Below are 23,351 nucleotides of genomic sequence, written 5' to 3' on the forward strand. Positions count from 1 at the left end.
AAATATTTGAAAAAAATTACTTGTGAAAAAATAATTGTCAATGTTAAAACATTACGATATGTTTTTCATAGTTGCATTCTTTCGCGTAAGATACAGTTCTAATTGTAAGATTTCTTTTATTTAATTACGTTTCTACCCTGTTCTCGAAACTTTTACTGGATTTACTCCTACGGCCAAGTCTATTTGGCGAAAAAAAAAACGGAAAGGAAAAAAGAGAAAAGAGAAATTAAAAGGAAAGAAAAAGGAAAAGAGCTGCCTGAGAAAATTATAAAACTCTCTTTTTTTTTTCTTCATTTTTTTCTTTTTTTTTTTTTTTTCTTTTTCTAACAAATTTCATTCTCTCGGAATGCACACGTGACAGACGATATTATTGGCTCTGCCAATCTCATTAGAGATTGACATTAGATTAAAAGAGAAAAATTTGTTCTTAAGTAATAACGTGTTTTCGTATTGTTTCGTTTTTTCATTGTTCGTTCGTTTTTTTATTTTTGTATTTATTATCAATTCCCTTTTTTTCAACGAATCTAAAAAAACAAAAAGCCACGTCACGTCACAGATATACACGTATGTGCACAATAAAATTGTCTACGATGATAAATGTGTCCTATTAGTACATGTATTTTTAAAATACTACATATTATCACTTTATGTACAACTAAATAATACCTACTTGACCGAACGCGGTCCAATTTCGAGTAGCGTGTCTTTACATTAAATCCGACGAAGAAAAAGAAAGAAAAGAAACATGCCCCCGGAATAATAAGAGTGCTACGCACATATTTGTCCGGGGCTCGTATTTACAATGCCGTTATTAATCGACCGAACGCAAACGGATTGCCAAAGACTATTGCCAGTGGCCATTTTGATGATATCGATGATTATTAAAAAGTCAAAATATAATATCGCGACTTGAAAAATAATAAGAAATATTAGAAGAATTTATTAGAAATCAAACGATTATCACGTACTATTGCACTACACCTTCGTCTAACTATCCTTTCTTTTTTTTTTTTTTTTCTTTTGTCGCGCTCTTATCGTTATCGATAAAGATATTTTATAGATAAAATAATTTAAAGATACAAATGGATCATTGAAATAAAAATATTCGAAAGTTAGCATTTATAAGAACGAATAATAATGTTGGTGTTGGTGATAAGAAGAAAAGGAAAGGAAAGAAAAGGAAAGGAAAAAAGAAAAAGAAAGAAGAATACGTCGTTGATTAATTATAGTCGATTCATAACAAACGCATGATTTTCGCTGATGGTGATATAATTTTTCGAGTCTCCGACGATCGGTAGTAACATTATTTGTCAAAGTTTATTTTCGACTAAAAATTTACGATAGTTAAATCCTATAATAACTGACGTAGTAGCTGATTATAGGATCGGTATATCAATAGAAGGAGAATGTCGAGATCACGATCGAGTATTGAAAATATTTATTCGCATCCTCTTTCGATGCGATCGTCCGTACAAATAAAATCACCATTCACTGGACGATGACCTTATTCTAATAATAAAAACCGACGAAACAAAGTCACTTTGATAAGGAGTCTCTTATAGGAATGTGACCGATCGACGATTAGTCCATTTAAACGAAATATACGCGACTCCTTTCGTCGAAATTTGTCTTTCATTCTCTCTCTCTCTCTCTCTCTCGCTCTCTCTCTCTCTCGCTCTCTCTCTCTCTCTCTCTCTCTCTCTCTCTCTCTCTCTCTCTCTCTCTCTCTACGAGATATACAATTCGATTACTATAAATCCAATTTACATTATTACGACGGGTTCCATTATCTGATTAATCGTGAATTACATCGGTGGATCGGACGACTTGGACGAAGGAATCGCTATCGATCGATATCGAAAGATAATTATCGAGCAAAATGAAAGGTTTGCTCTAAACGAGAGGCGAAAACGCGGACGCTTGACTTCTAATTTCTCTGTGCTCCGACGGACTAAGATCGAGAAGACCGGCGCAACCCTGATCGCTGACCGTTTGTTTGCCGATGAGTGCATCGATACTAAAGTTTCTTTTCTTCTCAACGCTGGTCTGTGCGTTGATCATTGGTATCGTCGTTGTTGTCCTAGTCGGTGTTGGTTCGAGTTGTCTGATAGGCGGTGCGGTAATGGGTACAGGCTTGTAAAGCGGTGCTGGCGGCTCGAGGAAAGCACCTAATTTGAGAGCTTCCAACGTAGACGGAGAAAAGTCCAAAAGTGGTAGGCCGGGTGGTGGCGAAAGGTATGCAGCACCGGGATAAGCCAATGTACCTGGATGTCCAGCCCCACCACCTGGACAAGGTCCACGATCGCCGCAAATTGCAAAGGTAGCCATGATAGCCCTGTCGCGAAGAACGTAATGAGGCGGTGGCCTCTTGTATCTCTTCCTACGTCGTAAAAAGCTACCATTGTCAAACATATCCTCGGCAAGTGGATCCAATGTCCAATAATTGCCTTTACCCGGATTGCCGGGCTCTCTTGGTATCTTAATGAAACAATCGTTCAATGATAAATTATGCCTGATAGAATTTTGCCAGGCTGGAAATTTATCGTGATAATATGGAAATCGTGACATTATAAATTCGCATATGCCACTTAGCGTAAGTTTCTTTTGGGGTGATTGTAGGATGGCCATGGTAATCAATGCTATATAGGAATATGGTGGTTTTATCAAAGACGAAGACATTTTCTCGTTTCCATAACCGGATGACTGTTGACCCGCCGTTGACGTTTTTTGTTGACTCGTTGACTTCGAGGACAACGCCACCGACGTTACCGGCATCCTCGAGTATGGCATTTTTTTCGTCATTCTATTCGCACCACCGCGACATCTTAACGAGTTCGTCGTCGCCGCTGTCATCGTTGGTACCGGAGAACTCGATATTAACGGACTCGACGACGATTGCGGCGGTGACATGTCGTTCTTATCGAGACTCACCGGATCTACAATCATGCTACTGCTGTCGGAATCCCGGCTGCTGCTGTCAGCGCAACCGTCGCACGACAGATTCGACATCATCATCGCACAATGCGCTTCCATGAGTTCCCTCGAACGTTCATCAGAACCGAAAAACACACTTCTTATTTTACCACTTTCTTTCAACGCTCAAGGTCATCGCTCGCATTCCGTTCGTCCTTGAAACAACAAAGAAAAAGGAAATGAAGAAGAGAGAAAAAAAAGAAGAACCCCCGAACGATCCTTCTTCGAAACTTTTATCAACGATTCCGTATTAGATAAAATCTTTTTTAGTCTTCTTTTTAAGTCTTCTTGCGAATCTCAAGGACAAACGTTGTCGGAAACATCACCGTCGGAGAAGATTCCTCGTCGACATCCCGCGTCCGACATATTTCACCGAAGCGAACTGTCACACGCGAGACTCTACCTCTCTCTTTCTTGGAGTGCTATCTTTCGCTAATAGTTTGTTTCCACAACGATAACGCGCCTTTTTTATTTTCTTCCTTCTTCTCTCTCTCTCTCTCTCTTTCTTTCTCTGTTTACCGGTTCTAAACACTCGCAATGAGTTTAGCCAAGAGGAACGTGTACATCGGCATGACGTGCCGCCGTCAAGGATGTTTCTCTTCTATTATTACTAAAACGATGGAACCTTTTAAACGGATCTCCATGATCGAAGGTACATATCGTCAGACTTTAACCTTCAGGCATAAAACACTAAACTGTTTTCTTCGACAATACACCAGATAAAACATAACTTGGATTTCGAAATGGGTCAAGTATAAGATGATCTTTCGGGTAAATAAAAAGGAAATAAAAAAAAAAAGAAAGAAAAAAGAGGGAACGAACGAATAGGTGAAATTGACGGAAAGAAAAAAAAAAACAGTCCAGACGGAAAAATTCTGCCGATTAATCGAATAAAACGTTCGTGTTCTCGCGAACTTAGAACAACGATTGTCTCTACAACAGGGTGAAATCGTGCCACGGATTGATTCCAAATGACTCCGCTTCGGTCGGACCATGGGCGGACCAATGGGCGGGCGTTACTACCCCCACTCGTTACTATCCTTTTGTATGGGGACAGTCACCCTCTCCTTTCGCCGACATCGACGAGGCCAACCCCTCGACGGATGCTGCTCGCACACCCCCCCACCCACGAGTCGTTTTTCGCCCTCGCGCGAGAAGCCCCCTTTCGTTTCTGCGCCGCGTCGCAACGCGTACAGAGAGAGACGTAAAGGGATGCTGCTGCTGCTGCTGCTGTTGCTACTGCTACTGCTACTGACGCCGTGCTTCTCTCCCGAGAGGAGAAATCCGCCGGAGGGTCTGACGTCAGAGTTAGGAAAATAGCAGTATAGATAAAGGGACTTTCAAACGTATTCCCGTATTCCAACGCTATTTTATTTTTTGGCCCTTTTTCGTTCCTTTTTTTTCCCTCCATTCTATTTGAAACGAGAGAAAAAAAAATAGGAAAAAATTTTTAAACGACCTTCCTACTATGATCCTTCTTCATATTGATTTAGGTATCAATCGAATGTCGAGATCAAATGCCCATTGGTAAAGTCAAACTGGGTTACTTATTGCCAAATAGGTTTGTAATATGTACAATCGAATCATCGAACGTAGCACATATTTATAGAGATGCACATATGAACTATTCCTAAGCTATTTTCATGGAATATATGCGCAATCTCCTATATGTACAAGGGAACGTTTGGTGGTACGCCTTCTGGTTTTCATCAACGAAATGGAGAACGGTTCGATCCGTAGAATCGCCAACAGAGAGAAGCGCAGTGCACGCATCACAAGTTAACTTCCCTGAGGCAGCTCAAATAGAATCTGTATTATGCCGTGGCTGTACAGAGAGGGAGAGAGAGAGAGAGGGAAAGAGATAAAGAGAAAGAGACAGATAGATAGATAGATAGATAGATAGACATATAGAGATAGCTTGATAGAGAGATGGCTTGTAGCGTGCAAGTGAGAGAGAATGAGAGAATGAGATAGACCGAGAGAACGACGAGAGAAAGGGGTGGGACGACAGAACAGAGAGATAGACGGATGCGAATCTACCTGGGTGCACGCTATCGGTTCACAGACCCGAGCGGAGAGCGAATATTGTGTTTACCCATACGCACGGCTTTACGATGCAAATAATCTGGTATTATTGCACTTACTCCACGTACCCACTACCGATCCTTTACCACGCGCCCGCGCCCGCTCCCGCCCCCGTCCTACCCCCGTTTACCTCTCGTCTCTTTCTTCTTTCTCTCTATGATAAGTATCACACTTGCGTATCACTTCGACGTATTTCGCGTCAATTTTTTTTTCTTCTTTTCTCCTTTTCTCTTTCGTTTTTCCTTTTTTTCTTTCCTTTTTTTTTTCTTTTGTTTCATTTCTCCTACTTTCTCATTTATACGATCTTAACTTACGTGCTGTTAATTTTTTACAAAGGATATGTCTTAACGATGGGAATATATGATATGGTTATGTAAAACTGAATAATAATGTAATCGTTAGTATTTTCTTCTCGTAAATACCGTATACACGTCGTAGAATGGATAAATATTATTTCACCTTGTGCTAACAATTTATCGCGAGTAAAATTTCGCCATTGCAATAAAGAACGGTCGAACAGGCCGCCGGCCAATTACCTGTCGATATTGCATCCCGTTGAATCTCGACGAATCTCTCTCTCTCTCTCTCTCGCTCTCTCTCTCTCTCTATTTGTCTATATATTCTATGTATCTTTCTCTCTCTCTCTCGCTCTCTCGCGCGCTCTCTCTCTTTCTCGCTCTCTCGCTCTCTCTCTCTCTCTCTCTCTCTCGCTCTCTCTGTCTATCTCCTTCCCTCTGGCGAAGCAATTATTTTCTACCTGAAAAACAAGCAAAAACTGAAAAACAAGTAAAAATCTAGGCGAACGGGAGGAGTATTTGCTAGTCGAAACTTTAAAATGTTAACGAACGATCCATGTTTGAAATTTCCTGACAATTACAACGCGACTTTGACATTTATTTTCATTGGATTAAAATTTCAAATGATATTTTAATTCGACATAAAAATATATAAGTATAAGAGTAATATAAAAAACAAAATGGTAGTAAGAAAGTTATCTTTTTTTATGTCAAAAAGAAAAAGGGGTACTTTTATGCTACGCATCTCAAGTGAGATTTTAATATAAATATTTTCAAATCGGCTCTATAACTTCCTTTTTTTTTTTACTTTTCCTCCTTTGTGAGCTTCGTTTCATGAAGATCATCCAAAGGCCCGCTCTCTCTATCTCTCTTCCTCTCTCTCTCTCTCTCTCTCTAGCTTTTGCCAATTCAGCGATTACTGCCTTAATCTCGAGTCCCAGTTAGGATAAATCGACGAGGAGAAACGCAAGAGGGTGATGGTGCTCTTTACTATAGGTACTCTTCTTAGAGACGTTCGCCATTCACTCGGCGGCGGATTACGGATTCCACGAATTCCACTATTCGATTCGATCGCTTCTTACCTTGGACGCTCTATCTCTCACTCTCTCTCGCGCGCGCGCACATACACATACACACACACACAGTATTCCGTATTTACCACCTAATTTCTTCTTCTTCGATTCGCTCTAGAGTTTGATTCTTCAAGGAATTCCAAGAGGATTCGCTAACGATTAAGACTGAACTTTTAATCCTCGACGTTTCAACGTTCGAACGTTTTCTAAAATCACATAATACGATCAAGAGGGGGAAAAAAAATAAAAGACGGAAGAGAGGTGGGAATTATAAAAAAAAAAAATAGAAGAAGAAGAAAAAGAAGAAAAAACCGATAGGTAATTACATAATTTATAAAAAAGAAATAAAGATGTTAAAAATACAAAAGAAAGTATTTCGAACGTTAGAACAAAGTAACCTACGATATGAGACTTAGAAGATTACTTGGAAAGACCAAGAGAGATTTCGTACAGGCAAGAACATAGAAGGGAAAGGAAGCTTTCCTCTCATAGAATCGTCGAGAAGGTACGTTCTATGTTTTCCAGCGTCTCGCGGTGACCCAAAACGTAATGCTCAAAAGAGTCAAAGAACTGTAGGTGGTAAGAGAAGAGAAGAAGGAAGGTGAGTAAGATGAGGAGGAGGGAAGGAGAGAGAGAGAGAAATAGAGAGTGATGGGAGTGTTTACCAGAAGAAAGAGACTGCGGTGCGGATGACTCGTCGACTTTCGCGAAAAGCTGGGGAAGATTATGCCGCCATCTTGGATGTTGGTAAATATCTCGTCCCAAAAGAGCTCGTCGAGTAAGGGATCTGGCATAGGCGGAGAAGTAAGCCGCTACTACTACTTCCCTTCGTACCAGTGGTAAAGCTCGCGCAAAGCTCGGAACTTTCTACTCGTATAAGATCGCTTTGGTGATCTTGTGACAGTAGTAGTAATAGTAATAGTAGTGTAGTAGTAGTAGCAGCAGTAGCAGTAGTAGTAGTTAATAGTAGTTAGTCGTAGTAGTAGTACCAGCGACTATACTGTCGAATACTCCTGTGTGTAGTACTGCTGCCGAAACAGGAATTCGGAAACATCAGTGGTATGAGGAATGGAAAAGAAGATAAAAAAAGTGCGATTATATTCTGGGCGCATAAGGCGAATATTCCAGCTATAAAGAATACTGTCGGCTTTGCACCTTTTCCAAGACTTCCTCCCCCGCTAGGCTACTCTACACTCTCTTCCCCTCTATCTTTCACCCTCTCTCTCTCTTACTCCCCTTTATAACCTCCTTCACATCTCTCAAGACTCTCTCTCTCTCTCTCTCTCTCGCTCTCTCTTTTCCTTTCTGTCTTTCTTTGTTTTCCTCTCTTCCTAAATGTCTTTTCCACGTATCACATATTCCCTTCTTTTCCTCGATCTCCACCCTCATATTTTTACGTCCTTGTACGTCCTCGTTGTATAAAACTAGAGAGAATAGCCAGTTACATACGCTTCGCAGAGCAAAACTGAAGCTCCATTTGAGGGTGGAGATTCTAGACTATTGTGCAAATATAATTGCGGTCGCATTATAGTTCACTTGGCATTTTACAAGAGTACGATCAAAGAAAACGAGACAATCTCTGAATTCGTGCGTTCTACATGTCTTGAGGAAGATAATACATGCTAATCATCCGCGTCATTTCACTCTTCCGTTCAATTTTTCGATTAGCTTCCCTCTTCGGTTTAATTATTTATGTTAATTATTCGCAAAAGTCTTTTCCTATTTTTATTTTACTTCGATACGAAAGCCTTCGTATTTAGATCATCCGTATTACGCTCCGTCGAAAAATCGTATTATTAATAATTTTATTTCACATCGAAGGAGCACGAAAGTACGTCGAGATATTCGAGATCTCGACTGACAGAGCGGCAACAAATTTGAAATTCAATTTGATGCAAATTCATGCTGGGGAACACACTTGTGGCTAAGCGGCGAACAAGATCGAGGATTCGTTCCACAAGGCGCGGCAAACACTCGATAACTTTTATCAAGCTTATGAAATATTAATGAGCGTACATACATATATAAAATGACTACTCATCTGTGACGTTAATATGTACTTATAACCTACACGTGTAATACTTTCCTTCTAAATCGGATCGATCGCCGTTGACAAGAAATTAACTGAACTTTCTTTGATCACAAGAGTACTTCAAAAAAATTTGATACTTCTTCACGCAAACCTCTAAAGATCTGACTTATCAGCTGTATGACGATTCAAAAGGGATTCATAAAAATGGGGCCAAAGATCCTCGATCCAAAGATCCAAAGATTTAAAGATCCTAGTGACAAGTTTTTGCCTTTTGTAACAAATTTTATACTTACCCGTGCATAATTATGGATATAGATCAAGAGGAGTAATTGAGATTATAGCTCCATGTGATCTCTTTTTGATTTTGACCATTCAGTAAAATCATAATTCGCGTACGCATATTTATTTACTTTTTTTTTAATTTTTCTATGTAAATTTCTGATTCATCAAAAAAGTCTGATGGATCATATTGTTCGATGATTTAAGTTGAAACATTTTTCAAAATTTTTGCCATTCATAAAGAAAAAATTCACACTCTACGTCCTTCGTATATATTTATAATACTCGTAATCTAATAGATCATACTGTACGACGATGATTTAAGCTTAAAGATTTTTAAATATTCTCGCTATTCACAACGAATTCGTACTCCATGTATACGCATACTTAGGAGTATATCGAACGAAAAGAGTACAACGGGCCAACGATCCCAATTACAAACATTTCTCGTGGCTTTTTAGGGTTGCATTTGCTTGAGAGTATAGAGGGGTCGGTGCATTTCATAGTTCCCGTACTCTTTGCACACACTCTCTCTCTTTCTCTCTCTCTCTCTCTCTCTCTCTATATATATATATATATATATATATATATCCCTCTTATCGTACTCCGACGGGTACACCGCCTTTACGGCACTTGGCCAAAAGTACTTTTCCTTTTCGAGTGCGTACGAGCACATGCGGGTTGATTTTCTTCTTCTCTTTCCCCCCTTTTTTGTCTTCTCTCTCGCTCACTCTCAGTTTCACCTTATGCGACACGAATTCTATATCAAAAATCACTCGTTAATCTTTTCTACGAGTCCATTAGAGAAAAAAAGAGAAAAAAGAAAGGAAAGAAAAGAAAATCGTAATCCTACATATCGTAATAAAACTCTAAGATGAAAGATTTTAAGGCACGATTGTATAATATTATGAAAAATAATAATTCGATCTTTTGGAGGAAATTTTTATATTATCTGTCGATAAATATTAACTTTATAAAAATAAATGCAATCTTTGAGCGCACATGCAATTATTTGGTTTACTAGAAGATCTTTTGAAGAAAGAAAGGAAGAAGGGAACATCGCGAAAGATTAGAGAAAAGAAATGAAAGTAAAAGAGGAAAGCATAGCTAGGAGAGCGAGAAAAATGAATGAAAAGCGACAGAGGGTGATAATTTGTTAGCATGAGCGCACCCCAAATGCGCGAAATCCCGTCCAAGTGCGGCCCGCGCGCATTGTTTCCTTGTTTGCCAGGTGTTTCGAGTACTAGAGCCGAGTGAGGGCTGCGCCATTGTTACGAGAAGTCGTGCAACCGACCAACAAAGCCGGCGATCTAATGCTCTTTTATTGTGCATTGTGCCGGGCCAAATCAAGGAACGGGGAACACACGAGCCAAGGGATCTCCAGCGCTTCGAATGAGAGGGTGAGACGACACCACAGGTTCCGCCTCCGCCTCCGCCTCCGCCTACTCCTGAAAACTCCTCCACTACTACAAGTAACGACTACTCACGCTGTCGCAATACCACCATACCATCTCGTACCAAAATCTTGAAGAGAAGGGATTGTCAACCGAATTGCGACCGACTGAAAAGCGACCGATTAAAATTCATTGAAAATTTATCATCATCATCATCATCATATTATTACTATATGTGGGATAGGCTGTTTTATTAGAAAAAAGTAAATCAATTGCCATTCGCATACGGTAATGGTTTATTGTACCGTCACTCCATTTTCTAAATCTTGATAAAGAAAAAAATCATTTCATAATCATTTACGATAACGAAAAAGATGGATTATGTTTGTTCGAAAGAAAAATTCGAAAACATTTTTCTCGACGTTTTATAATTCGTTTCTCGTAAACATCGAATCAATTAATTACTTACCTAATTAGTTTCGCAAAAGACTAATCAATCTTCTCGTTTACATCGAAGGGTATAAAATTGTTCTCAAACATTTCGTATTTATTTAAACGACATACCTCTCTCCCCTCTGTTTCATGACGATTATGATAAATCAATTTTTGTTTTTCGTTGAAAAAGAAGGAACATTTTCTTATTTCGAAATGAACAAATTTTGTCGTTACTGTTTCGATCTATCTATAGTGTATAATATGTATGTATATCGTTCACAATTCATTCCTCACAATTAGTTTCCTCTCGCTAATTCACATACGTCATTATTACGTGCGAATATATTCGCACTACTAATTTATTCGCTATCATATCAATGAAACGAATGCTGACAATATGATACGATTATGACAAAGACGAGATATTTCCTATTAGCTTTTCAATTATTTCTCGAGAACATCATTTTCCTGCGATACAATCGATCTATATAAATGCATTTATCGTGACGAGTACAAAAGCGAGCGTAACGAAAAATAAATAAATAAATAAATAAATAAATAAATAAATAAATAAATAAATAAATAAATAAATAATGTGAACAAACATTTGTATCTTTCCTCGATTCGATTGGTAATTACCAATTGACATATAGATATCGAAGAAAAAATTGAATCGTCAACTTAATACTGTCATTAATAAACATTACAATAATATTTCTCGTAATCGTATGATTTGTGAAAAATTACTTTCAAGTTGCAAATACAGGGTAGTGTCAAAAGTTCCTAGGTGAGCCAAAACTTCCTGAGTGACTTTAAAAATAGATTACTCTCTTTATCGGGACTCTTCAGATTCGTAGGTCAAGTTTGCAGCTTCACAAGTTAGTCTTGTGGTTAACAAAAAAAATGAAAAAAGAAAATATTAGTCTAAATAGTATCGCAAAAGAGTGATCGATTTTAAAAATCAAATCTAGAATCTTTTGTCTTATCTAGGAAATTTTGATTCACTCTATGTATATTCATCGATCGTAAAATTCATTTATTTCTTTTTTTTTTGTCATCATCTTCCTCTACCGAAAAGCGTTCTTTTATCATACATAAGTTATTCACATGCAGATCTACTAAAAACGCAATATCTCGATTCATTCTCGATACGTATCATTTGAAATAAAATGTTAAAAAAAAAAAAAGAATAAAAATAAAAAAGAAGCAAAAAGAAAAGGACAATCGCATTTTCCATCTATGCAATAAAATTACAAATCCAAGTTTGCCGTCAATCGTCTTCGGATACTTGACCTCTTCAAATGCTCCAAAACTCACGTTATATATGTAATTATATTTGACCCATTCGAACACGCATTAGCAACAAATCGTTTCAAATTCGTTTCTCATCGATCAGTCGAAATTGTATTGGCATTAAGATAATATAATTATTGTCAGTACAACCTTGACCCGCTTTAAACACAATATCGGCTTATTGCTAGCAACACGATAAATAATTACATCTATCTACGCGTCTATAGCCCTTTTTTGAAAAAATTCCAATCCCTGTTCGACTCCTTCTGTCTGACAATTAAATACATCATCTGTCACGTTTACCAGTATCGTAATTAATGAATATTCCGATAGACACAAGTATCGTTGGTATGTGCAATTATTAGAATGAAACATAAAATTCACGGAATAAAATAAGAAATATCTAAAAGGGTTTTATTAAAGCACCTAGTCACTTTTCTTGAATCGTTTTCTCAATAACGATTCCAAGTTTCATTCTCAAAGCTTATTAAACGTTTTATAAATGCCTTTCACACAAAGCGAGTATCTCGTTCTCGTGTTAACGAGAGACAGAGAGAGAGAGAGAGAAAGAGAGAGAGAAAGAGAAGGGAGGGGGGAAGAGAGAGAGAGAGAGAGAGAGAAATAATTCAAGGAGAGAAACATCCAAAAGGCTTCACTTAAGCAAAGCTTAGAAAATATGCGTATCCTTTGTTAATGCGGGGGCGGAAACGACGACACATGGCGGTCATAAAAAGAAAATATAAGAAATAAAATATAGCTATGTATGGGTTCCACTCATTTGAGAGATCGATAGTCCGATTTTGACGATCGTGTGGATTGACGATTGGCCGCGAGTCAATTGAAAAAATCATCGTCGTCGAACGGATCTTCCTCGCGTATAAAGATGTTTACAGATTCAGATTTCCTTATATACTGATCGGAAGGTCTACCTTTGTTGTTACTGTTGGAGGTAGCGTATTTGTTCTGCCTGGTGTTTTTCAATGGCAATGTAGTGGTACAACGTTCAGGCACGCTGTCCTCTAATTCGGATTTGAAAGTGAATGCATCGTCGTCGTTGAACCTAAGATCACCGTTGAAGAAAGAATCTCGAGCACTGTCCTCCGAAACGAAACCATCTATCGATCTATGAGGATCCTTCGAATCCGGTGGAATTTCTTCGGGCGTAGCTTTCAAATCCGATGATAATCTACGTCGGTCGGAAGTATTGTTCGTCGAAGTAGGCGTTAGATCGTCTTCGAAAAAGGTCGACCGTTTGTTATACTCCCGTTGCATATCTCTACGTGGATGAGCTTCCTTGGTTGATAATCGACTGGCCGAGGAAGGACTCGGAGGTGGACGTTCGACCAATTCTCTTTTTGATTCACCGATCTCTGGACGAACGCGCGGCTCGGCCGGCGTCAATGTTTCACTGGCCGGTGACTCAATCTGTTCGATACTCTGCGCGAAATCATCCTCGAAAGGACTCTGAGTTTTAGCTTGTACCTGTCGTGCGGCCTTATGCCTTGTTACTCTTTTACGATGTAACGTCTCGCTCTTAACGTCCGGGCCCTCCGACCAATACGGTCTCTCCGGCCAGCTGTCATATTTCTGATCGCTACCCCTATAACTTTCGCGACTTCTCGATCTCTGCGATGGCCTTAAATAAGGATCCGAATCATTGTCGCTGCATTCTGATCTAGACGTACCAAACTTGTTTCTCGCATCGGCATAAACCATTTCACCGTACTCGGTATTACGACCTTCGTTAGCACTGTTCGGCCTCTTCGGCCAATGTCTCTTCCTACCGGCCGTATTGTATCTGCCTGAATCGTCCCCGGCACGTTCTGGCCCGTACTCCTCCTCGTCCCACGTATCCGTATAATCGTGAGGCCTTTCCCTACTCTCCCGATAATAATAATAACCTTCCTTGGATGGGTATTCAACGCCATCCAACGGAGGACTACTTCGTCTATTCCAAAATCTACCAAACTCCTCGTCCCATCGTCTTCTTTCGTACTTACGTCTGGCCCATCTGTCGTCGTCCTCGAAACCAACGCTCTCTTCGCTACCAAATCTATCCTCTTCGTTCCACAACAGCGTCAACTTTCTCTCCGTCATCTTTCTTCTACGTTCTTCGTCGTAATAAGCGTCGTCGGGTATCCAATTCCATCGTTGAGATTTCGACCTGCATTTCCAAAATCGCGACAAATGATCGTGAACGTCGTAATGATCGTCGTTCTCTTTGTAAGGTAACTTTCTATGAGGATAACGCCTCGGCACTTCCTCCCATTGGGATTTCTCGTGCCAGCGCGACGGATCTCGCGATCTGTGACCAACATTTTTCGCCCAAAGACCGCGCGACTTTCTAACAGCTCGTCCGCGAAAGCTTCGTTCCCTTTTGTCGGATCTATTATCCAATGTGCCCGAGGCTTCCTCGTAAAATGATCTTTCGTCGAATTCGGCCGCATCGAATCTCGGATGTCTTCCGCACCAAAATCTTCCTCCGTCCAGACCTCCCCTGCCGTTGTTACTCTCTTCGCTCTCTTCCTCGTCCTTCCATTCGTTGTCGCTGTCGCCTGAGTGTCTATGAATACCGCCGCTTGTAGAAGAGACAGATTTGAATGGTATTATGTCACGGTGAAAATCTTTGCCGTCGGGCGACCAAGGCGACGTACCACCGCCCACAGAACGTGCTCCTTCGCAAGACGATCTGTCCGAACCGAGCATGCTCGTCTCGAACTTAGCCCAATTCCCATCTTCCTTACTGTCCTCGCGATCGTTCTCTTTATTATCCTCGGAAAAGGGACAAAATACATCCTCGAATCCGGCGATACCGATCACCTTCGCCCTATGCGTTCCTGTATTAAGCATTTTTATCTCTTCGAAAATATCCATAGCGACTGTTTTCAGAACGTCCTCCTTCTTCTTAACAGATCTCTTTGGGCTCGACGGTACAGCCGGCAAATTGTCCGAAAATAAACTCAAGAGTTCGGCCTCGGCTAAATTCTTACTCGCCGACGATTGTACCACCGGGGATTCGCGTCTAGAGCTGGATTCCTCTTCCCTTTGTTTGCTCAATCTTTCCGTCTCTCCTATTATCTCTCTTAATGCCGCGTATTTGTCGCTCGACGTAGACGTCGATAATCTTATCTCCGTTTTCTCCGTGACGGAAGATCTATTAATGTCCTCGGTACTTTCGGGCACGATCTTGTCCGAAACGCCATTTGCTTCGCTACCCTTATCCGACAGAGTCTCTCCTCTATCCCGATTACTTATCATAGTCGTATCTTCGATCATATCTTCCTCTATATCCACCTCGATATCCCCGTCAGTTTCTACCTCTATTTCTAATTCCATCTTTTTAGTTGCCTGCAAGCTCAACGATACATCGATCGCATCGTCTTTCATCTCGTCGATATCTTCAATCGCGTCGATCGGTTTATCGGCCTCGATTCCATTAGTTTCCTCGATTTCCTCCTCCCTGATTTCTTCCTTCGTTAATTCCTCTATACTCGGTGGTAACTTGACGGTCAAATTGGCCATAGCTACGATCGCTTCAGCCGTAAATTCACCTCGAATCTCATCTTCCGATTCTTTTCGTTCCTCCGGTTCCTTGCTTTCGGTATCCGTCATAATGTCCTCATTCGTCTCCTCCTTCGATTCCACCTGCATCTGTTCCATCTCAAGTAATTCCCTAAAAACGGCATACTTGTCATAGATCGGTTCCTTTTCTTGCTTCTTCATTGGTTCCTGTTCCTCTTCGAAATTTGCTTTGAAAAGTGGCTCGCTACTTACGAAACTCGTTTCAGTGATTTTACAAATGGTTGACGGTTTTGAAACGAATTCTTCTACTTTCGGTCGAATCGTCGCTTCTTCTTCCTCTTCCTTATTCGATTCTGTCAATGATTCCTTGCTCGATAGATTTGCCAGGCATTCGGTAAGCTGTTGCAACGTCAAGCTCGTTAATTCTTGCACGGTCATACCAAGACTGCCCGCTAATTCGTCCAAATTCGCTGATGTTAATTGACTGAGGGTTATGTCCAATGAAGGTTTTGGCTTCAATTTCGTTGTAGCAGGCGTACCGGTCGAAGTAAAGTAAGTCGACAAATTCGTCGTGGGTATCATCGTACTAAACGAATCCTCGAAGGCGGAAGTCGTCATTGTAGATATCAAATCCGTCCTGGCTGACGGTGGACTGAAGTTATCGTCGAACTGACTCTTCGTCGTATCCCTCGATGGACTTTTGTTGCTTTCTCTGCTTTTAGTAGGAGAAGGTGAAGCTTCCTCGCGTTCGATGAAGTCGTAGTGAAAGTGACCTTCGGTGTACGGTGGTCTAGGCGGTGGTTTTATGGCACCTCTGGCAGCTTGTTTCTTCGGTGGCAAAGGCGGCGGATTGATCATTATACTTCCAGCGCCCCTTGGCGGTGGTTCAGGAACGAGATCTAATTCCGCACTAGAACTGGACAATCTTGAGTTTGCGTCGGAGGAACATAATCTCAATGGGGACGCCGGTGAATCGCTCGTAGCCGAGAAATCAACTGGAAATGATTTCTCTATGGGCTGCGATTTACCACTCGGTAATAGATCCATGTCGAGTTCTCTTTTTCTAACGGACTGCAAGTATTTCTTTGGGCTTGGCAATTTGACCAACGGCTGAATAGATTCGACAGAATCCTTGTCAATTCTGCTGGCAACGCTTGCCATTCCACCGGTAGGTGCCGCGGTTACGGTAGATATAACAGCGAACGTACTCTTAGTAGGCGTCTCTTCAGGCGGTAGGGACACTGACAATGGTTGATGATGAGTCGCTCTTGATACAATATCTTTCTTTTGCGGCGAGTCGGACTTCGGTAGGATGGACGACTGCGTGGCCTCGTTCTCATCAAATCGATCGAAATTCGCGAAATTGCCCTCTTCGTGGCGATCACTTTCCTTCAAAGGTAAATCATTCTGTAATTTTATAGAGTCCGGGGTATCCGACGTTAGATTGAAATTCGTTGGAAACGTATCCGTCGAATTGGTCGTTACTAAATCTTTAAGCACCTTTTTTGGAGGATTTTTCAGATGTTGGAAGAAGTCTTTCTTATCGACGTAAGGCTTTATCAGGCCAGTACCTAGGGGATCCAGTTCCGTGAATACGTCTATCTGCGGACTTTTCGCTTGGCTACTTCTCGGGGTTGTATTCAATGATGTCTGCAAAAATTATTGCAAATATTTCAAAAACACATATCTGTTTATTATAACTACGAATATACTCTATTGTAAATAATTGTTATGTACGTCCCATTTAAAATCTATACTTATACTCACTTCGTCTTGATCTTTTTTCACGGTAGTACTTTTCGTTAAGCTCGTTAATTCTCCATCGTTGAAAAGATTTTCTGTTTCCTTGTCGAACCAATGCATCGTGTCTTGAGGAGGCGGTGTTTTGCTGTACAATGTCGCTGCTGGACTGGACGTCGCCGATGTTGTCGGAGCTGGAACGGTTTGTTGTCGTTCCAAATGACCTCTTTTTGAGGAGGACGGTGGTGGCGGTAAAATAGGTTGTACGGTATCTTTTAACTGTTTAAAATCGTTCAAATATATTCCCACGATTATTACGATTAAACTTTTTTTTTGTTTTTCCTCTTACAAGCTTATCAACCAGGGAAAATATCTATCTATACTACGTACTTTCATGTTCGCAAAAGAATCGCCGAATGGATCGCTTTCAAATAAATCATCCGCGGCTGGTCCAGGTTGTTCAGGTGTTATTTTATCCATTTGATGTATTCCCTGTTGCAACGAATTCAATTCGAATTGTAGATCTAACAAATCGGCAATAACACCACTTTGATTTTCATTTTTTCTCTCGGCCGTTTTTTCTGTTTCAGAATTTGTTATTCTAGTACGATGAATCGACGATTCGGTTCCAGCTGCGCCCTGTGATGAAAAAGTTTTACGTGTTTCATTCGTTTCTTGTTTTATTGACACACTTTCTTTCTAAAATCAAAATTAACATAGGCCAACGATAACGCTCTACTACATCATTTTTATTCAAAATGTGTATTTTGGAAAAGAAACATACAATATACATACATTGTAACTTACTTTGGTATCGGGTGCTGGTTCAACAAACATGCCACCGGTATGAAACTTGATAGCGCTGATGGCATTTTGTTCGATGTGTTGCTTCGCCAATTCGATTTCCTTTTTCTTCAGCTCGAACACGACTTGAAAGAGATCTCTCATCGCTATGACCACCTGGAATACCAGGTATACTGCTCTTGTATATTGTCTCTCTCTCTCTCCTTCTCTCTCTCTACCTCATTGAATAAATCAGCACAAAGACACTTGCGCCGAATATTTATCTCAAAGAATAAAGCACAAGTATCACCACGGCGAAATGATCAACTCGAATAATTTTTTTTTATCCCGTACACTTAACCGATCATTTATTTTATTCCCCTTATCTTATTTACCAGTATTTGTGAGCCCCTCTTAAAGGTTCCAATGGATCAAACGCGAGGATATACTTACGAGAGAGGATTACACCGAGAGTCGTTTACGAGCGACGGAAGCAGAAATTAAACTTGGAAATTGAAGTAAGACCGACGTTGTTGAATTAATTCGCCAGCTGTCACTCTTACTCCGGTAAGAGTGGCACGTTTCATTAGATTATTCCAAGGTGTTATCGAGTTGTAAGTTGCCCCGTTCCAATTAAAAAGTATCTCACTATCAAGTTTTCTATATTACAGCATATATTTCCATCGGTTAAACGTTTATCAATTGATTTTTCTTTTCTTTTTTTCTTTTTCTTCTTTTCGTTTGTGCGTTTTAATCCGTTTATCCTATTAATTATCGAATACAAATAACTTCGTATAAAATAATTCGTGTAAAATGCGTTTATGTCCGTGCGAACAGATAGAGTACTAGAAAATTTAAGTTACGAGGAGTTAGCTAGGGGATCCGGATCAATTCGAATGAACACAAAGTGGACCGTGACTAATCCGACAACGATCCCCCTATATCGATGGGGCTCGTCGAATGGCAGGCCGAATGCCATAATGCAATTATTTACATACGCCCCAGGAATTACCGAGACTGGGCTTCGATATTGCTTTTCGGATTGGGCAAATATCATTTTAGATCCTTCCCGCAGATGCCTGCAGCGAATCGTTTCCGAATAATTGACAGACTTTAACAACGTTTAAAGGCAACTCCGCTTACGTGCACACGCATACATCGATTATTACAGCAGGTTCTAATCGAAGAATGCCTTCGATCGATACCTGACTCGCTGCTTTATCCGTCTTGATACCAAAAAATCTGTGTCCCGTGTCCGGTGATCCAAATATGTAACCGAATGCTCTGGAATCGCTCATGTCTTGAGCGATGAAAGATATCTTGTGCACGGGATGATGGTACAAACATTCCTACGAAACAAAATTAATAAATAAATAACTTTTCACGACAATTATTTATCGATAATCAACAAAATAGCAAAATTATAAAACTAAGATATAAACTACCGGATATATTTACCGGATAAAAGAAGAAACTAGAATATTGTAATTATAAAATATCACATTTATTAGATCGATTTATAAATAAGTGTCGTTATAAGTGAACAATTATTATTATATTAAGAGAAACGCGCGCACACACATATAACCAAACTAAAGAGATAAGGAATTCTGATAAAAAAAAAAAAAAAAAAAAAAAAAAACATCGTTCTAATTAAAAAATCGATAAAATATTTTAACATTCTCATTGTATTTATACTTACACTCGTTTTTTCATCCCTCAAACGAAGTCCATCGATGCTGACCTGCACAGCAATCCTTTGCTTATGTTCACCGGCTGCACGAATCGCCATTTTTAAATCCGCCAATGCTGCTTGACACATTCGATCACCACGTGCTTCGGACACTTCCAATATACCGATCAGCTTCGCCTTGAACGAAACACCTTCCCCGAGGAACCGTGTTGGCTCGTTCTTAACTAAAAAATATTTCGAACAAAAGAAAAATCATCGTACGTACGTAAAATTAGTAAACGAAAATGCTGATTCTGTAGAAAAGGAACAAAAAAAAAAGAAAAAACAAAAGAAAACAAAAAAAAAGAAGAAAAAGAAAAATTAGCATCGCACGAACCCTATAAATCAATTTCATGCTCGTGGTTTTATAGATCACACGCGGTGCTAACCGAAGTGAAATCGAATTGAAAAACGATAGGACGACCCCCTACTACGATTTCAACACACGCATGATCAAAGCTCGTCAACATACCGTATAAAGAAATTGAACTGTGCGAGAATCGAAATCGAGTTATCAAATTTGAAGCAACGGGGAGTACGATTTAATTCCAATGCAATCTATAAAAGTGATATCGATTGCTTGCGAAAAACCTACTCGAGACACTCAATATGTAAGTGGATTTTTTGACCAACCACACACCCCCTGCGCTCATTCCCTCCCATTGACGTACTCTTACATAAGATACTTTTTTAACGTCGCACATACTTAACACTTCGATGTATAAAAGTGATCCCGATAAAGAGAGAATATAAAAAATAAAATTGTAAAATCATATATCAATTAGAAACTTGAGAAATCCTCGAGTATGCGTATACTCAAATAAAATATTGGATATATACTCTAACGTTGTAATAACTGTTATGAAAGGTCGAGATACGAGGTCGTAAATCAAGTGCAAAACTCTGCACATCTGGCATGATCTGGTTGAAAGAAAAGACGAGAGCAAAGAATATCGTACGATGAAAGTTTCTACGTACTTGAAAAAGGGCACGGGGTTTCAATTGGTTGCCCGGTAAATCTCGAGTATCGACAGTTGGCGTTACCCACTTCAAATGGACGAGTACGTACAAACAAATGCGAGAGTAGTCTCGATCATTAAATAATCCTACTAAAGAAACGAGTGACCAAGAAAAATTCAAAATATATTTAGAAAAATCGTACGTATATTTGTTTCAAATTCTTCTTCTTCTTCTTCTTCAAAAAGGAGAAAGAGAGAGGGAGAGAGAGGAAGAGAAAGAAGAAAGAAATAAGAAAGTTGTATCAATAAATAAAAATACATAAGTTAATGATTATTTTCAATATTTTTTTTTGTCCGGCCGTAAACATTAACAAAGATCGTTATAAAATCAAAAGATCTAAATTTTTCTGTGGTACCTTTGAAAAATAATAATTAATTAAAATCGTAGAGAAGTCGAGTTGTGAAAAATCAGTAGTAATATCGTATGTTTGGTCCAACAAGGAATAAGTAGCGCCATCTCTGACTGGTCAGACTCAATCTAGCGTATATACAATATGGGGGAAAGGGTCGGTAACACGAAACCACGATCGTTTTCATGACGACGAAATATAACGATATCAAAATAAAAAACAAATAAACGACAAACAAAATGATTTTGTTGTCTTGTTAAACAAATAAACAATCATTTACTCATAATTAATACAATAGAAAAAAGTCAAACATTCGTAGAACGTATCATGGTTGTATCAAATTGCATCGGGTTATCTATTCAGTGATGTAGTAATAGTAGTAGTGACCGTAGTCGATGAACGCCTTCTCCCTTTTTCATTCTCTCTCTCTCTCTCTCTCTCTCTCTCTCTCTCTCTCTCTCTCTCTCTCTCTCATTCGTTTTCTATCCCTCTTCGTACGTATAAGGGAAAGAAGCCATATTCCGAGACACCCCTAACGAAAGATGTTACAAGATGTTACAACAAAGCATATATTATCGCATATAAAAAAAAAAAATGAAACGCGACAATAATGACAACAAAATACTTTGTACTTTGGTAGCAGGATAAAAAAAGAGATGGTATCCCTTAAAAAAAATGGGACTGTACCGCGGAAGGATTTAAAAGAAAAGAAAAAAGTACAAGAGAAAAGAAAAAAAGGAAAGAAAAGAAAAGTAGAAAAGAAATAAAAATCGAAAATAAACAATCGTAGAAAAATCAATGACATTCATCCGCATAACACCAGTCCCCTTCCTTTTCTATTCAATATTTAGAGGCGTTAACATCAATTTACTCACACTTGCACGGGCTGTTTTTCTTCCGTAAGGTCTGCATCGGTGGTTGTATTATACATACGCCAGAGAAGATAACGTTGGAAACGTTTTAAAGATTAAAAGTTGATTGAGAGATTGAAGTAAAGAAGATCTCGGCGATCCTTTTCGACGCACCTTCGCCGTCATCACTCTCGAGGACAGGATCCTCGGCACCGACACATGTTCGCACACACACACACACACACACTCCCTCTCTCTCTCTCTCTCTCTCTCTTTCCCTCTATCTTAAACTCAATCTCAAACTCGTGTCTATTTCTCCTTCACGCACGCCCGTTCGCTCGCTCTCTTCATATTATCTCTTTCACCCCCTTTGCACTTTCTCACCCTCTCCTTTTTCTTTCTCCTCCTTCTTCTCCTTCTCCTCCTCCTCCTCCCCCTCCTCCACTTCTTCTTCCTCCTCTTTCTCCTTTTCTACGTTGCTCCCTCTGTGTGTCTTTTCTATGATGCGTTTCACGACACTATGTAAGTACTAAAGATGAGCGCGCGCGCGCGCTCACCTCTCTCTCTCTCTCTCTCTCTCTCTCTTTTTCTCTCTTTCTCTCTTTCTCTTTCTGTACAAAAAAGAAAAGAAACAAGAGATCGGCGCGTTTCCCTTTTCTCTATTCTTCACACTCTTTCGTCACTTTAAACACCGTAGTTGGTATCTTAACTCTCATCCCCATAAACTTTTCTTCGTATATAAACGCTTAACCAAAAAGATTTATCCGATCACCTAGGTGAACGATCCTTTAAAATGTCCAACCGTAACACTCCTTTTTCCCCATCGAATATTATATACTCGCGTGACGAAAAATATTGCAGGGGAAATGACAGCTGGCTCAATCGGCACGGGTCTCGACCATAGCTTCTCTTATTGATCAATAACACACTGCCTAGTACGCGCCGTCGTCGCTTCGAGGCTATCACACAAGTTTTTCGAGATCGCTTAATTTTACTCTAAGTTTTCTCTCTCTCTCTCTCTCTCTCTCTCCCTCTCTCTCTCTGTCTTACTCTATTTTTTTTATATCTATTTATTTAATTTTCTTCCTTCTTTGTATTATTCTTTTGTTCTCATATTTTCATCTCATGGTATTTAATACTTTTCCGTATTTCAATCTTTTATCTTTGATATATATATTTGACTATTTTATTTTTCTTTGCAATATATCTATACCATAGATACAATTTTAGTCGAATAATTAACATCTTCCATTTCTATATAAATTGTAATATATATTTTTAGATGTTAAATCGTTTTATAGAAATGATTTAATTAGGCTTTTTGCGAGTAGGGATACAAGGTCCAAAGAGAGCGAATGGCCCGGCGAGAATGTGCGCGCGTCGTTTTGCCATGGGGTAAAAGCATGGATAAAGACGAGATAACGAACTGCGAAATTTAGTTCCTGAGCTAGGTTAAAAGATGTCGCTAATAGGGGTAAATATTAATACTTTTTA

General features: G+C 39.6%; 2 protein-coding genes across 9 annotated transcripts; both read right to left on the reverse strand.

Annotated features, from left to right (window-relative positions):
• Positions 1 to 79: 79 nt before the first annotated feature.
• LOC118442121 (uncharacterized) lies at positions 80 to 4,106 on the reverse strand. The gene has a single exon (XM_035867338.2). It carries the CDS (start codon positions 3,031 to 3,033, stop codon positions 1,894 to 1,896), a length of 1,140 nt encoding a protein of 379 aa, XP_035723231.1. The 5' UTR covers positions 3,034 to 4,106; the 3' UTR covers positions 80 to 1,893.
• A 2,903-nt stretch (positions 4,107 to 7,009) lies between these two features.
• Dab (DAB adaptor protein) lies at positions 7,010 to 23,208 on the reverse strand. 8 transcript variants are annotated; one of them, XM_085661830.1, is made up of 8 exons: positions 21,882 to 23,208; positions 19,608 to 19,822; positions 19,111 to 19,254; positions 17,918 to 18,082; positions 17,513 to 17,821; positions 17,150 to 17,401; positions 16,883 to 17,032; positions 7,011 to 16,771 (listed from the first exon to the last, which is right to left on the reverse strand). In XM_085661830.1, the coding sequence occupies exons 1-8, from the start codon at positions 21,916 to 21,918 to the stop codon at positions 12,695 to 12,697; spliced, it is 5,349 nt and encodes a 1,782-aa protein (XP_085517956.1). In that variant the 5' UTR covers positions 21,919 to 23,208; the 3' UTR covers positions 7,011 to 12,694. The 8 variants fall into 8 exon arrangements, with proteins under 8 accessions (XP_085517957.1, XP_085517958.1, XP_085517956.1 ...); XM_085661829.1 differs by having other exon boundaries at positions 7,011 to 16,789; XM_035867334.2 differs by having other exon boundaries at positions 7,011 to 17,032; positions 17,513 to 17,761; positions 17,930 to 18,082.
• Between the last annotated feature and the right edge of the window lie 143 nt (positions 23,209 to 23,351).

Source organism: Vespa mandarinia, chromosome 16 (genome assembly GCF_050613455.1).
Source record: "Vespa mandarinia isolate Hongniang chromosome 16, ASM5061345v1, whole genome shotgun sequence".
NCBI lineage: Eukaryota > Metazoa > Arthropoda > Insecta > Hymenoptera > Vespidae > Vespa > Vespa mandarinia.